This window comes from Budorcas taxicolor, chromosome 1, assembly GCF_023091745.1.
Source record: "Budorcas taxicolor isolate Tak-1 chromosome 1, Takin1.1, whole genome shotgun sequence".
Taxonomy (NCBI): domain Eukaryota; kingdom Metazoa; phylum Chordata; class Mammalia; order Artiodactyla; family Bovidae; genus Budorcas; species Budorcas taxicolor.
This window is the reverse complement of record NC_068910.1, coordinates 8,142,537-8,157,484: the sequence shown is the minus strand read 5'-3', so window position 1 is coordinate 8,157,484 and position 14,948 is coordinate 8,142,537. Positions and strand designations below refer to the sequence as shown.

Sequence of the window (14,948 nt, the reverse complement as noted above, 5' to 3'; positions counted from 1 at the left end):
TGGATAATTGTTGAAACTGGGGATGGGTGCTTAGAGGTTTATTAAACTATTTTACCTTTGGGTATGTTTAAAATTTTCCATAATAAAGAGGATTTTTTTAATGCTTTTATAGCTTAATGGAATTTATGCTGTTTTTGTCATTAAAAAGGACTTTTCATTTCTCTGACATTTTAAACTGTGATGCTAGCCATTTAAAAGTAACTTTATTGTAGTAGTAAATGCTCTTTTTGTTCATTCATAGGCAAAGATTGAAAATGTGCCGAAAACAGGTTTCATCAAAGGACCAATGTTCAAAGGTGTTGCTTCTAGTCGGTTTTTGCCCAAAGGCACCAAGACAAAAGTTAATTTGGAGGAACAGGGACGACAGAAGGTGTCATTCAGCTTCAGCCTTACAAAGAAAACTTTGCAGAACAGATTTCTGACTGCACTTGGCAATGAAAAGCAAAATGATACTCCAAATTCCCCAGTTGTACCTCTTCAAGTAGACTCGACCCCTAAAGTTAAGACGGACTTTGGAGATACGTTATCTACTACAGAAGAATCTTCGCCACCGAAATCAAGGGTAGAATTGGGCAAAATCCATTTTAAGAAACATCTGCTTCATGTAACATCCAGGCCACTGCTGACTGCTACCACAGCAGTGGCATCTCTGTCTCCTCCCATGGCACCATTACCAGCAGTCATAGCAGAATCAACAACTGTAGACTCGCCACCCTCATCTCCACCTCCACCACCTCCACCTCCCCAAGCCACAACACCCTCATCACCAGCACCAGTAACAGAGGCAGTGGCCTTGCCACACACACCAGTTACAGTTCTGATGACAGCACCCGTAGATGTAGCTGCTAGAGCCTTGAAGGAGCCACCAGTAACAGTTGTACCAGAATCATCAGAAGTGGACACTAAACAGGACCCTGTATCTAATAGTTCAGAAGAACACATAACTCACAGTTTGAATGAGCAAGCAGATATTCCTTCACAAAAAGAAGATTCCCATATTGGGAAGGAAGAAGAAACTCCAGATAGTTCTAAGAGTAGTCTGGGCTCTAAAAAAACAGGTTCTAAGAAGAAATCCTCACAATCTGAAGGCACCTTTCTTGGTTCAGAATCTGATGAAGATTCTGTACGGACTTCCTCAAGTCAAAGATCGCATGATTTAAAATTTTCAGCAAACATTGACAGAGAAAGAGATTCAAAAAAGAGCTTAGCAACTTTTAAAAGTGAGGATTTAGGGAAATCTTCACGATCTAAAACAGAGAGAGATGATAAATATTTTAGCTACTCAAAACTTGAAAGAGATACTCGGTATATATCTTCTCGCTGTAGAGAGAGAGAACGAAGGAGGAGCAGATCTCGGTCTAGATCTGACAGAGGCTCTAGAACTAGTTTATCTTATTCTCGGTCAGAACGATCCCATTATTATGACTCTGATCGTCGCTACCATAGGAGTTCCCCCTATCGAGAAAGGACTCGCTATTCTCGGGCATATACAGATAGCAGGGCGAGAGAGAGTTCTGACTCAGAAGATGAGTATAAGAAGACATACTCAAGGCGCACCTCATCTCATTCTTCCTCTTACAGAGACCTAAGGACATCATCATCCTATTCTAAATCTGACCGAGACTGTAAAACTGAGTCCTCTTACTTAGAGATTGAGAAAAGAGGAAAGTATTCTTCCAAATTAGAAAGAGAATCCAAAAGGACTTCAGAAAATGAAGCAATGAAAAGATGCTGTTCTCCCCCCAATGAACTCGGATTCCGACGGGGGTCATCATATTCCAAGCATGATAACAATGCTTCCCGTTACAAATCGGCCTCTTCAAAACCTGTATCCAAGTCTGATAAATTTAAAAATTCTTTCTGTTGTACAGAATTGAATGAGGAAACCAGACAGTCTCATTCTTTTAGTTTACAGACTCCTTGTTCAAAAGGTAGTGAATTAAGAGTGATTAGTAAAATTCCTGAGAGAGAGAAGACTCGGTCTCCATCTCCATCAAATCGATTAAATGATTCACCTACTTTTAAAAAGCTAGATGGATCGCCTGTTTTTAAGTCTGAATTTATAGGACATGATAGCCATGATAGTATTAAAGAAGTAGACTCTTTATGTAAAGTGAAGAATGATCAGTTAAGAAGTTATTGTCCCACAGAATTAAATATAAATGGGTCTCCAGGGGCAGAATCTGATTTGGCAGCATTTTGCACTTCTAAACATGACACTGTTTTGATGTCTTCTGATGATAGTGTGACTGGATCAGAGGTATCCCCCTCGGTCAAAACATGCATGCTTTCATCAAATGGATTTCAAAATACTAATAGATGTAAAGAAAAAGACTTGGATGATACTTGCATGAAGCATAGTAAGTCAGAAAGCGCATCTAGAGAAACAGAACCTCTGGTGTCACCACACCAAGATCAACTCATTTCTTTGCCAGTTATAACTATAGATTATTCCAAAACAGTTGTTAAAGAACCAGTTGAGGTGAGAGTTTCTTGCTGTAAAACCAAAGATTCAGATATATACTGTACTTCAAATGACAACCACACTTCTTCATGTCATTCTGGAGCTGAAAATACTGAGCCTTTAGTCTCGAAGATGTCTTCAAATAGCTTTATGAATGTGCATTTGAAATCAAAAACAGTTATATGTGATAATGGAAATCTAACCGATCAGCACTCAAAATTTGCATGTGGAGAATATAAGCAGAGTGTTGGTAGTACTAGCTCAGCTTCTGTTAATCATTTTGATGATTTATATCAAACTCCAGGGAGCTCATGTATCGCTTCATCTCTTCAGAGTCTTCCCCCAGGAATGAAAGTGAACAGTTTAACTCTCTTGCAACGTGGAGAGAATATATCTCCAGTTTTGGATGCTGTGCTGAAGAGTAAAAACTCAGAGTTTTTAAAGCATGCAGAGAAAGAAACAGTAATAGAAGTAGGTGGTGACCTTCCTGATTCAGGAAGGGGATTTGCTTCATGGGATAGCAGGCATAATAATGGACTGTCTGAGAAATGTGTGCAGGAGGCTCATGAAGAAGGGAATTCTTTATTGCCTGATAGAAGAGGAAGACCAGAGATCTCTTTAGATGAAGAAGGTGGAAGAGGACATGCACATATTTCTGATGACTCAGAAGTTGTATTTTCTTCTTGTGATTTGAATTTAACTATGGAGGACAGTGATGGTGTAACATATACCTTAAAATGTGACAGTAGTGGTCATGCCTCAGAGATTGTATCTACTGTCCATGAAGATTATTCTGGTTCTTCCGAAAGTTCAAGTGATGAAAGTGATTCAGAGGATACAGATTCTGATGATAGCAGTATTCCAAGAAACCGTCTTCAGTCTGTTGTGGTTGTGCCAAAGAATTCTACTTTGACCATGGAAGAAACTAGTCCTTGTTCTTCTCGGAGCAGTCAGAGTTACAGACACTATTCTGATCACTGGGAAGATGAGAGATTGGAGCCAAGGAGACATTCATACGAGGAAAAATTTGAGAGTATAACAAGTAAATCCTGTCCTCAAACTGAGAAGTTCTTCTTTCATAAAGCAGCAGAGAAAAATTCCGAAATTTCTTTTATACAGCCCAGCCGAAAACAGATAGATAATCACCTGCCTGAAATTGCTCATCCTCAGAGTGATGGGGTTGATAGTACAAGTCATCCAGACATAAAATCCGACCCTCTAGGGCATTCAAATTCTGAGGAAACGGTGAAAACTAAAATAGCTTCTCAGCAGCAAGAAGAGCTACCAGTTTATTCTTCTGATGATTTTGAAGATGTCTCAAGTAAGTCTCGGCAACAGACTGCTTTTCCGATCAGGGCAGATAGTCGACTGGGGAAAACAGACTCGAGCTTTTCTTCTTCTTGTGAGATCTCCCGCGCGGACGGCGTCCGCTCATCAGAGGAGCTCAGAAACCTAGGGTGGGACTTCTCTCAACAAGAAAAGCCTACCAGCACATACCAGCAGCCTGACAGCAGCTATGGAGCCTGTGGCGGACACAAGCATCAGCAAAGTGCAGAACAGTGTAGCGGGTTGCGCAGTTACTGGCAAGGCAATGGCTACTGGGATCCAAGGTCAGCGAGTAGACCGCCAGGAGCTGGGCTTGTGTATGATCGAATTCAAGGGCAGGTACCAGATTCCTTAACAGATGACCGAGAAGAGGAGGAGAATTGGGATCAACGTGGAGGATCTCACTTTTCTAGTCAGTCCAGTAAGTTTTTTCTGTCCCTTCAGAAGGACAAGGGTTCAGTGCAAGCGCCTGAAATAAGCAGCAATTCCATTAAGGACTCTCTGGCTGTGAATGAGAAGAAAGATCTTCTGAAAAACTTGGACAGAAATGATATGAAAGATAGAGGACCTCTTAAAAAAAGAAGACAGGAGTTGGAGAGTGATTCTGAAAGTGATGGTGAGCTTCAGGACAGAAAGAAAGTTCGAGTGGAGATAGAGCAGGGAGAGACAGCAGTGCCCCTCGGCTCAGCGCTGGTTGGGCCTTCCTGTGTCATGGAGGACTTCAGGGACCCCCAGCGGTGGAAGGAATATGCCAAGCAAGGGAAGATGCCTTGTTACTTTGATCTGATTGAAGAAAATGTTTATTTAACAGAAAGGTAAGCCAAATTAATACTTGTCTGAGAAGTTTTAACCTCTTTTTGTAGGAAAAAACTTACCTTTCGGAAGTTAATATATGAGCTCAACTTTATGAAATAGGTTGTGTGATGAAATGTAAATTAAAAAATCTAAAAAGTATATTTGCCTATTTAGATTTGGTGATGGTAGAGTCCCTCCCTCAATTTTTTTTTCCTATCAGGGAGGGGATGTCTGCTTTTTTTTTTTCCTCCCTTTACCTCTGGTCCTAGAAGTACATTAAAACCAAAGTATATAGAGCAACCCAGTTTTTCTTAAATTTCTTTTTACATGTGAACCTGGAAGAGAAACTGGAACAAAACTCCAGCAAAATAGTCTGCTCTTAGAGAAAAAAAAAGTTATATTGGATTTTTTTTTTCTTCATTGTGAAGATTTTTGAAGAATGTCTTTAGGTACTTTACAAACTAGAACTAGATTGAAACACAGTGTTCTTTTGTCATGTTTTAAAATCTGATGCTAATAGATTAAGCTTGGCAATAAGATAACGAGTTTTTAGGAAATAAATGGTAAAATCCCTCACAGGAAATAAGGTATAATGAGAATAGGCTAATGAAAACATAATCCTCTAGAGCAGAGCTTCTTGGTCAACTTTCTTTCACCTCTTTCTGATAGTCTTAATTTTCTCAATGTAAATATATGTTGAATATGTGTTTAAAAAGTTTATAGTCTCCTAATCACCTACCTCCTTTTGGAAATTTCTCCTCTAGTTGAGAATCAACTTAGCCATCATCCCTTTAAGCATTCAGAATTTTTTAAAATGAAGACATTTTCCACTGTGGAGAAGGTAAAAGACTTCATCTTAACGTTAGACCCATCAGAAGTTTTTCCTATTTAAAAAAAAAAAAAAACTTATTTTTTTTTGAAAGATAAAAAGAGCCTCTTATAGTAACATTCATTTGTATCTAGTTGTAAATTAGGTTTAACTTGAAAATACTATTTTAAGTAGTAGTCCTTAGGTATTTTGTGAGTAGAGTCATGCAACTTATGTGATCTTTCTACAGGAATAGAAATAAAATTAACCCAACTGGATTTTATTTAGCAGTGAGTTTCAGATACATATAAGACTATACACGATAAATTTGGTTGGTGAGAGGCATTTGAGGGCCTTCTGGAGGGGGAAGCATTTATATATATATATAACATTTTAAATCCTGGAGAGGGGCATGGCAACCCACTCCAGTATTCTTGCCTGGAGAATCCCTTGGACAGAGGAGTCTGGCAGGCCACAGTCCATAGGGTTGCAAAGAGTTGGCCACAACTGAAGCGACTTAGCACATATGCAACATTTTAAAGTGCTTGACATATGCTGGGCGTTTGTAGAAGCCACTGAGAAGACAAGTTACTGTCAAGTATGAGCATTCCTATGTCTAGTGAAAATAGGCTTGCCTGAAAGAAATCTGGGCTCTCTAGTCCTCATCTGGTCTTCTGGAGCAGTACAAAATAAAACTGCTGCTTTTATATATAGCTTTTAAGAACTTGCGAGAAGGTATTTATCTTTAGTCATCTTTCTACAGGCAAAGCACATTCTTATGCGTATTAATGAATTATGTCTTTAATTGATCCAGATGAATCATTCTTATTATTGCAAATTGGTGAAAACTCTCATGACCCTAGTTAGGTACTTTCTAAAACGGACTGTAGAAGAACTAATGTTGAAGGTGAAAGCAGATTAGTTAGGAGATTAAGACAGTCTTCTAGAGCAGCAGCTGTGCTCTTCACTTGTCTGTTAGTTGAAGAGTAAGTCACAGTTCCCTGATCTTAAGAAGGGGAACTTATTCATCTGTCCTTGAATTTTTTAAAACAGGATTTGCACAAAAATGATGTTGCTGAAGGAGTCTCTAAAGGGTTTAATTGAGTTGGATTCTTGAGTTAAAACTCCTATTTTTGTTCTTTTAGTTTGTTTGTTTTTTAGCAGCCCCTTTTCTTCCTCAGCCTAGTATCTCAACTATTATTTGTATAACCATGAGGACTGATTGTTTTGTTTTTGACCACATGGCAGCATACAGGATCTTAGTTTCCCTACCAGGGATTGAACCTTTACCCCCTTGCAGTGGAAGCATGCAGTCTTAACCACTGGACCACAAACAAGTCCATAAGGACTGATTCTTAACTTTAATTAATATTACCTGATACTCCTGAGTTCTCCAGTTTTCCTCTGGAGCCAAATATGAGTACCAACTTGAAACTGCTCAGAATTTGAGGCTTAGATGACAGGGACTAGGAAAGAAGGCTGAGTCCAGAATAATAGACTTGAGCTTATCCCATCTTCCCATTTGCCAAGGCTGAGGCTTCCTCTCATCTGTTTTGCAACACAGTTCTTAGTGTTTTCAGTCTCATAAATGCTTAGTGGTTTGACATTTTGTCTTTTTAAATGATTGACTTAACCAGAATCATTAAATGGAAAACAAATGAAATTTGGCATTGTTTGACTGTGTATATTGTATCATTGCTAGGACATTTATTTATCCAATTTTAATAAAATTTTACCTAATAGAAAGAAGAATAAATCCCATCGGGATATTAAGCGAATGCAATGTGAGTGTACACCTCTTTCTAAAGATGAAAGAGCTCAAGGTGAAATAGCCTGTGGGGAAGATTGTCTTAATCGTCTTCTCATGATTGAATGGTAAGTAAATTAGAATGCTCTGCTTTTGCTCGGTTATTCTATTAAATGTCTCTAAATATTGAGAAGAATTATTAAGAGTAAAATTTTGACTTTTCTCCTCCTACCTACTGTTGAGTATTTATGAGCCATGAAATCTCGCGTGTGAAACTAGAGATGAAAACTCCAGTCTCCAGTTTATAAGGAGACAGATTTCCCTCACATTTTGCACTAGATCATGACACACACTGAATGTGCTCTGTAAAGTAGCCCTGATGCTGACATAGCAATACCAATTTTTACACAGTCTCCTTTTACCTCTTGTAAGGTTCATGTCCTGAGAAGTCAGTGTTGGCATTTTTTAATTTTTAAAATGAACTAAAATCCTAACATTTCAAAAGTGCTTAAAGTAAAATGTCTTGTTCTAAGCCTCAATCCCTGTATTTGTAATCTTTCCAGATAATTTTTATGCCTGTAGCAGCAGAGGTAGACATTTCCTTTTTTTATGTGTAAAAAGGAAATTCTTACTGTGTGTGCTTTGTGAAACTTTGTTCCCCCTCACTTGCCACATACACTTTTAATATGCTTTGGAGACCTAGTCAGAGCTACATATTTTGACCTACCCAGATCTTTCCCTTGACTATATTGTGTATTCTATTCATGGTTAACGTGTAAATATTAATCTTCTATTGATAGACAGGTGGTTCAGTATTTTTCATATAAATAATATCTCTACATTAAAAAATGTGATTTTTAAAAAATTGTATCGTTTTTAACCATCGAAAGATTATTAAGGTGCTTTATAGTATAGGTGGGCTTCCCAGGTGGCGCTAGTGGTAAAGAATCCACCTGCCAGCGCTGGAGATGAAAGAGATGCAGGTTGCATCCCTGGGTCGGGAAAATCCTTGGAAGTAGGAAATGGCAACTCACTTTAGTATTCCTGCCTGGGAAATTCCATGGGCGGAGGAGCCTGTCAGCTTTGGACTATTAAGAATTCAGTAAATTTTTTATTTTATTCCAGAATCCATTATGGAAGAGTCTTGCTACTTCATGTTGTGCTTACTCTGAACAAGGATATGTTTAATAATGACTTTGTAATTAGCTACATTCAAGAGATGAAATTAGTGATGATTGGAGTGGAGTATAAGAGAAGGTGCGCCAATTGAGGATAAGTTAGCTCTGCATAGTTGTCAGAGTGCCGCGGGCTTCCATGCAGTCTGAAAATGTGTCTTAGCACTCTGAGGGAGGGGTAGTGACTAGTTGAGAGACTATTTCTGGCACCATGTGTTTAACTAACAGTGTAGGCACTCAGTTCTAAGGAGTCCTTTCATGATGGAAAGAATTATTGAGGAAGGCTCACTTGGAGGTTTACCACACATATGCTTGCTGATTATGCCATAAAGATACGGATATATTTACATAATTCTAGTGAACACGTTTTTAGTTCTTTTGCTGCTTTGAAGAATTAATTTGCTCCCTGTCTCTCTTCAGTTCTTCTCGGTGTCCAAATGGGGATTATTGTTCCAATAGACGGTTTCAGAGGAAACAGCATGCAGATGTGGAAGTCATCCTCACAGAAAAGAAAGGCTGGGGCTTGAGAGCTGCTAAAGACCTTCCTTCGTAAGTTAGGTTTTAATCACCTTTCATTTCATTTGTGTTGCTGAACTTAATTAGATACCTTTTAGGAAAATAATTTGCCTATTACACTGAAGTTTAATAATGATTATTGTGCAGAATGATGCTTGGTAGCCAGTTTTTTTTTTTTTTAAATTCACTTATTTTAGGAAGTTAAATAGAAATCTCTTCTCTATATATATGAGAGAGCAGTTTGTCCCTTACGATGTTTGGAATAGGCAAATCCTTCTTTGTCTGATAGTCATGTTACCTTTAATTCCAAATTACCAAGTGTTTGTGTAGAACCCCCAAATCCCCATGAAATTCTGTAAAAAGGAGTTAGGACAGAATCTATAACAGTGAATCTGTATAAAATTGAGTTGGGATAAGAGTGGTGGAGTGTCTAAGGATATTAGAATAGAGAATTAAAGCATACTTGATAAATAGTAAACATTTTTGAATGAATAAATGTTGCCTTCTGTCTAACTCATGTTACTTTTATATGTAAGGCAATAAAAGATCAGTTTATTTTCTACCATATTCGGTATTTCCTTTAGCCACTCATTTTTTATACATAGTATATTTAAGTATTCTTATGAAAGTTGATTGTCTTTTTCTTTAAAGTTAAGTATATATAGATTACATGTGTTTATGATGGAAGAATTTTTTTAAATACATCAAAGGAATAAAGGAAGAAAATAAGACCGTTGCTGGCTTCTGGTGACTAAAGCACAGCTATTCTTTCAGAATCTTAAGCATATGGCCACACTTGAATGAGAATTGGAATGGGGTGAGGGGTTTTAATCTTTTTATTGTGAGGATTCAAAGCAACCAGGTACTTTAGTTTTCTGACAGGAATCCTCATGTATCTTTTGAAAGGTTGGAATTGATATTCATATCACTGTATCTTTTTGAGAACCAATCAGAAAAATGTTTCATTTTTAAAAAAAGTAAATAGAAACATCATATTTCCCTTTTCTACAAAGTATTATCACAATATCTTGGTTCATAACCATTTTTAAATTGTTTCTTTGAAACATATCTCACAGAATCATCTAAGTATATTCCATATCCAAACTCAGTGGATCCTTTATGATATTTTAAATAAATCATAGACAAGCTTCCCTTGTCTGTTATTAGACATCACACTCAGTATTTCCCAAGGCAGTCCAGTGTGTTTCTAAAGTCACTAACTCTGATCTAGATGCAGGCTAGCCAGGTTTTTCTTTTGGAGAATCTTTTTTTTTAATGTATTTATTTTTTAAAGAAATTCCAGTTTGGACATAAACTTCTGTTACAGGGTAGTAATGGATACTATTGTCTTTTGGCAGAGTCTGCACTAACATAGCTTCAACTTAAATATAAATTCTTATATGCAACAGAGACTATTCGTTGGCTCAGAAATCCATTTGCTTTATGAAGAAGGAAATGGGAGAGGAGAAAGTGCGTGACTGGTTCACATAGCAGGTTAAAATTTCCTAAAGCTCTTGAGCTTTCCTCAGCTACTCACAAAGAACCCTGCTTTGGTGAAATATACTGGGACTTAATGCTTCCATGTTTCTGACACCTTCACTCATGTAACTTCCATATGCTGATGGTAATACCAGTTTTATAAACTTCGGATTCCAAGCTATTTAGATGTTCACTTTTAGAGTATTTCCACTTAACAAGGACATACTGTCAGACGTGCACAGTGTAAGTAGGTATTTGGGACAAAACTACTAGTTAGTGTTAAAATATGACAGACTCCACCAAGAAACCAAGCAAATCCCTACCAAACCCTCCAGTTTTAGGTTGTAGGAATGGAAGGCAGTGCTGTCCAGGTTGAGCTAATGTTGTTGTTGTGTGTTTAGTTGCTCGGTCATGTTCAGTTTTTTTTGTGACCCTTTGGACTGTAGCCCACCAGGCTCCTCCATCCATGAGATTTTTTAGGCATGAACTCCGGAGAAGGCAATGGCAGCCCACTCCAGTACTCTTGCCTGGCAAATCCCATGGACGGAGCAGCCTGGTAGGCTACAGTCCAAGGGGTCGCTAGGAGTCAGACACAACTGAGCGACTTCACTTTCACTTTTCACCTTCATGCATTGGAGAAGGAAATGGCAACCCACTCCAGTGTTCTTGCCTGGAGAATCCCAGGGACGGGGGAGCCTGGTGGGCTGCCATCTATGCAGTCGCACAGAGTCGGACACGACTGAAGCGACTTAGCAGCAGCAGCAGCAGCAGAGGAGCCTAGCAAACTAGAGTCCAGAGGCTTGCAAAGAGAGTCGGATACAACTGAGCAGTTGAGCATCAGCAGATGTTGGGCAGCTATCACCTTTGTCTAGTTACAGAAATTTCTATCACCCCTAAAGGAAACCCCTTAACCCAATCAGCAGAATATCCTTGTTGCTCTCTCTTCCCTACCTTTGGCAACCTCTAAATCTCCCATTTCTGTGGATTTAACTATTCTAAATATTTGTTTCCGACTTCTTAAAAGTTTTAAGCATAGCATTTTTTTAGCATGGTCCCTCCCCCAAAAAAGAAATATACTGATTTTGTCAGTATATCATAGCAAATACAAATGATTTACATTTTTACATTTAAAAATGCTCTTGGGTATTCTTTGTGGTTCAGTCACTTAGTCGTGTCTGACTCTTTGTGACCCCATGGACTGTCGCCCACCAGGCTTCTTTGTCATGGGATTTCCCAGGCAAGGATACTGGAATGTGTTGCCATTTCCTACTCCAGGGGATCTTCCTGGATCAGGGATGGAACCCATGTCTCCTGCATTAGCAGGTGGATTCTTTACCACTGAGCCACCAGGGAATGCCAGTGGTTAATGTTAGGGCATGTTCGTTTATTTTTTTGCTGTGTGTCTTGAGGGGATCTTAGTTCCCTGACCAGGGAATGAACCCCAGGCTATAGCAGTGAAAGACCAAGTCCTACACACTGGCCCAGGGAATTCCCAGGTCATATTTATTTTGCAAGGATTAGAGAAAACTTCCAGGTAGGTCATTTCTTGTCAGAACTTGGGAGTAAAGCATAAAGAAGTATTTGTTTATATGGAGGTAATACTTGAAATCATTGGTGCGAATGAGCTTTTATAAAGGGAGAGAGAAGAGACTGAGAATTAATACCTTCAATAGAGAAGAAACAGATAAGTTACTACTAAAGAACAATGAAGGGTAGAAGCTAACTGAAAGAAGCCAAGAAGAGAGCTTATTATTGATAAATCTTAGAGAAAACTAACAGACTTCTTTTTCTTTTTTTGGCCAGGAACACCTTTGTCCTGGAATATTGTGGAGAGGTACTTGATCATAAAGAGTTTAAAGCCCGGGTAAAGGAGTATGCACGAAACAAAAACATCCACTACTATTTCATGGCCCTGAAGAATGATGAGGTAAGTGGCATGAATGCGTTTGTTTTGAAGCAGATCTGGAAATTGTTGAGTTTGAAAGGGGTCATTGATACAGACTGATCTCTGAAATGTAAGTGGCAAAAATAAGGAGCTGAACAATATGTATAGTTTTTTTCTATTTGCTTAAAAAAACGATGAGGGAGAAATTTCCATATATATGTAAATGTAAACATGCATGTTTCATACTACAATTCTTAAAAAATCATGGATGTCTTCTAAAGAGCTTTTGTTTATGTGGATTATATTTATCAATATATTAAAAGCTGAGAAGTTGAAAATATTTTTTATTAAACCATTTAAAAGTGACAGTAAGCCTATTATATATATTGACACAAATACGCTTTTATGAAAATTGTTTTCCAACAAAGTTGTTTTTTAGTGAGGAGCACCATTTACAATTTCTTTAATGACTGGCTTAATAAATTTAGCTAGATTCTTACGTCTGCCTCTATTCAGTCTGGAAATGCAAGTTGTAGGGATTTATCCTTAGATGTGCTGACTTCTCACTGTTAGCGTGGACCCAGCAAGAGTTTTAACAACCTCTCCAGTGGATTCAGATACATACCCAAACTTGAGAGCTACATAGTGTGGTATTTCATGCATGCATTTTAAAATAAAGTTTTATACACATGAAGTAAGATTACAGTATAATAGGATGTAAGAAATAGCTAAAAGAAAATGAGACATTGATCAATATGGAGATAATTTGACCCAGAGGTGAAATGTTGATAGCAGATCTTTTCAGAATTAAGAAGCTGGATATTTGACACTGTGATGTGTAAAGTTATGTGAGAGAGTTCTCCAAAGGAACAGGAGATTAAGGCTCTTAAATTTGCCAGATGCTTTTCTTTTGCAAAATGCACATATATTTAAGGTCTCATTTTTAACTCTTAAATTATCCTTTTCCCTAGATAATAGATGCCACTCAGAAAGGAAATTGCTCCCGGTTCATGAATCACAGCTGTGAACCGAACTGTGAGACTCAAAAAGTAAGTTGAGGTAGATGTTAAGAGTTTGAAATATTTGTTCACGACTGCTGTGCCGACTGTTGGTTTTAGATCTGTGTCAGAGATACCCGTGGGTATTGTTTTTAATCATTCTTTCTTATTCTGTTCTTAAAATTTATTTTGAAATAAGTTAAGATTTATAGAATAATAAACAGTGAGGACTGAGTTCCTGTATGCTATCCTGCATTAGCTTCCCCAACTGTCTACTGAATGTAACCATAGTACAGTTACCCAATCCAGGAAATACTATTAACCATTAACTCGTTTAAAGACCTTGCTTAAATTTTGCCATCTGTCATTTTTCTGGTCTGGGATCCCATCCAGGAGCTCTAAGTGCATTTAATTGTCACATCTCTTTGCCTGTAAGTTTTATATATTGTTAAGGTGCCAAAATGAGAAACTAAATTTTAATTTTGATGAAGTCCAATGTGTAGTATTCAGATTTTATATCAATTATGTATCCGTCTTATCCAGGTACCAGATTTGGTGGTTTTAATATTTGTAAGGGATTGAGTGGCTACAGATGAGAAAGATAATATGTGGTATGCATGTAGGTATTCTGCTCACCCTCAACAAGGCCAGACTTTAGGTCTTGGTTATCTTTAGGTCCCTGTGCCCCGCACATAGTTAACACAATTGATAAATCCTTACTGAATTTGATAAAATATTTTGAGATCATTAATGATCTTCATACCCTCTGATTTGTGTTTTCAGCTTAGGAAAAATACATACACACGTATATATAATATACATATGTGTGTATATATATATGTTTATATATTATATATATGTTTTAATATATATGCATCCCAGAGACAGTGGGCCCCCGTCTATGGGGTCGCATAGAGTCGGACACAACTGATGCGACTTAGCAGCAGCAGCAGCAGCATGTACATATATGTGTGTGTGTGTATGAATATATACGTATGTATATATATTCACACACACACATATATATTCACACACAGGCACATTAGAATATTGTGGTTCTGTTTTAGGTTAAGAAAGCTATGGATTCACTCCCTAGAAAAATATATCAATAATTTCCTCTTATATTGAAATAGTGGTTTTGACTCTTGGATTTTTTTTGCTCTTTGATCTCTGTACTAACAGATGTAGCTCTCCCAAGAGCCGAAACATACAATGACTAGGAGAACCCAGTGTGGAATTATTTAATTAAGTTCTGGTTCTAGTTTTGATTGCAGCTGGTGGCCACATGTCTAGCCATGAGACTCTAGTTTTACTGTGTCCCTTCACCTCTTTAAGCCTGGGTTTTTCATCCGTAACATGTTCAAATGGTCTGAGCAGGAGCTCTCCAGTCAACTTACATCTTAGATATTTTGGAATTACAAGATCCAATTCTGATCTATTTACCCCCATTTTAATTGTCGAGTTTTATGCTCTTTTCTGGTGTTTCGCTTGTACACTCAGCATTATAACCACTGCTTCATGCAGTTAAACTTTTGGCATTATTGTTTTCCTGTTTCACGCCCCATCTTATCTTAGAAGATAGTTACTTTTTACATAGTATAAAGTAATACAAATTTGTCTGGTACTCAGTGATACCAAACATTCTCTATATGCTTGTTTTTAGTACAAGTGAATCCTTACTGTATGGAAATGTATTTTAAAATAAGTTAAAATAGCAGTTACTTTTATTAGAGATAAATTATAGATGATACTCAA

The 14,948-nt window shown here is 37.7% G+C and overlaps 1 protein-coding gene across 1 annotated transcript in view; it reads left to right on the top strand.

Annotated features, from left to right (window-relative positions):
* The window catches only part of SETD2 (SET domain containing 2, histone lysine methyltransferase), a 75,133-nt gene that overhangs the window by 20,356 nt on the left and 39,829 nt on the right, over positions 1-14,948 (top strand). Inside the window, exons 3-7 of the mRNA XM_052636638.1 lie at positions 242-4,605; positions 7,137-7,268; positions 8,736-8,864; positions 12,114-12,237; positions 13,167-13,244. Coding sequence (XP_052492598.1) covers positions 242-4,605; positions 7,137-7,268; positions 8,736-8,864; positions 12,114-12,237; positions 13,167-13,244 — 4,827 coding nt within the window. The remainder of the gene's footprint in view (positions 1-241; positions 4,606-7,136; positions 7,269-8,735; positions 8,865-12,113; positions 12,238-13,166; positions 13,245-14,948) is intronic.